General features: G+C 24.5%; 1 protein-coding gene across 1 annotated transcript in view; it reads left to right on the top strand.

Moving 5' to 3' along the window:
• Positions 1-436: 436 nt before the first annotated feature.
• The window catches only part of LOC105623696 (membralin), a 77693-nt gene continuing 77179 nt past the window's right edge, over positions 437-950 (top strand). The window contains exon 1 of the mRNA XM_012205080.1: positions 437-703. Within this exon, the coding sequence (XP_012060470.1) occupies positions 437-703 (267 nt within the window). The remainder of the gene's footprint in view (positions 704-950) is intronic.

Below are 950 nucleotides of genomic sequence, written 5' to 3'. Positions count from 1 at the left end.
GCATTTTTGTGCACGACTCGTTGTTTCATTGTATTCAATGTAATTATAAATGTCTTGTTATAGGCATATTTAAAAAAAAAGCGCTATTTCAAGTTTTTTTATCTTGTCCAAATATTTAAATGTTACTGCAAAATAAATAGGTTATGCACTGTCTAATATATTTTACAAGTTATTTGTACTGGGGGTTATTTGTACTGAGGATGAATTTGTATCTTGATATCCTTCCAACTTTTACATTTTAATTTTTATATATATATTAATGAATTTATTTATTTTGTTAATTAAAAATTTTTTATTTATGTTTTAGGGCTTACTACAATGCTTATACATTAATTGGAAGTGACAAATTACATATGTTTAAATATGATGATTTTTACGTAAATAATTATACGAATTTTTCTCGTATTTGTGGGCGCTACTTATGTAATATTTAAAAATGTCCCAAGGAGAGGGTGCTGCTATTGCAGTACCTAATAATCAAAACGGTGCGGTAGCACATAACCTTCACAGTCTTGCTGGTGTTATAGGACCAGTTTTAAATAATAATAACATGAATATAGCTAGAAATAACAATAATCAAAATCCGCTGATTAATGTGCGGGATAGATTATTTCACGCATTATTTATCAAGGCAGCTCTAGCCTATGCACGAACATTTCCAAGGCCTGTTAGGAGATTTATAGAATTTATAGTCCTTTTAAAGGTATGCACAAGATATTTATTATTTAACATACAAGTTATTTACAAATAACAACTTACTAATGCAAGTAAATGATTTATATTAAAAAAAACAAAAACTAAAAATTGAAAACTAAATTTATATACTAAAGTTTTAAATAAACAAAAAAAAAATAATATATATATAATAATATATATATATATATATTATTATTTATTATTATTATATATATATATAAAAATATATATACTTAGTTTACGTTTACGTTACG

This window comes from Atta cephalotes (assembly GCF_000143395.1).
Source record: "Atta cephalotes unplaced genomic scaffold scaffold00002, whole genome shotgun sequence".
Taxonomy (NCBI): Eukaryota; Metazoa; Arthropoda; class Insecta; order Hymenoptera; family Formicidae; genus Atta; species Atta cephalotes.
The sequence above is the reverse complement of the archived record's forward strand: the minus strand, read 5'-3'. Positions and strand labels throughout refer to the sequence as shown.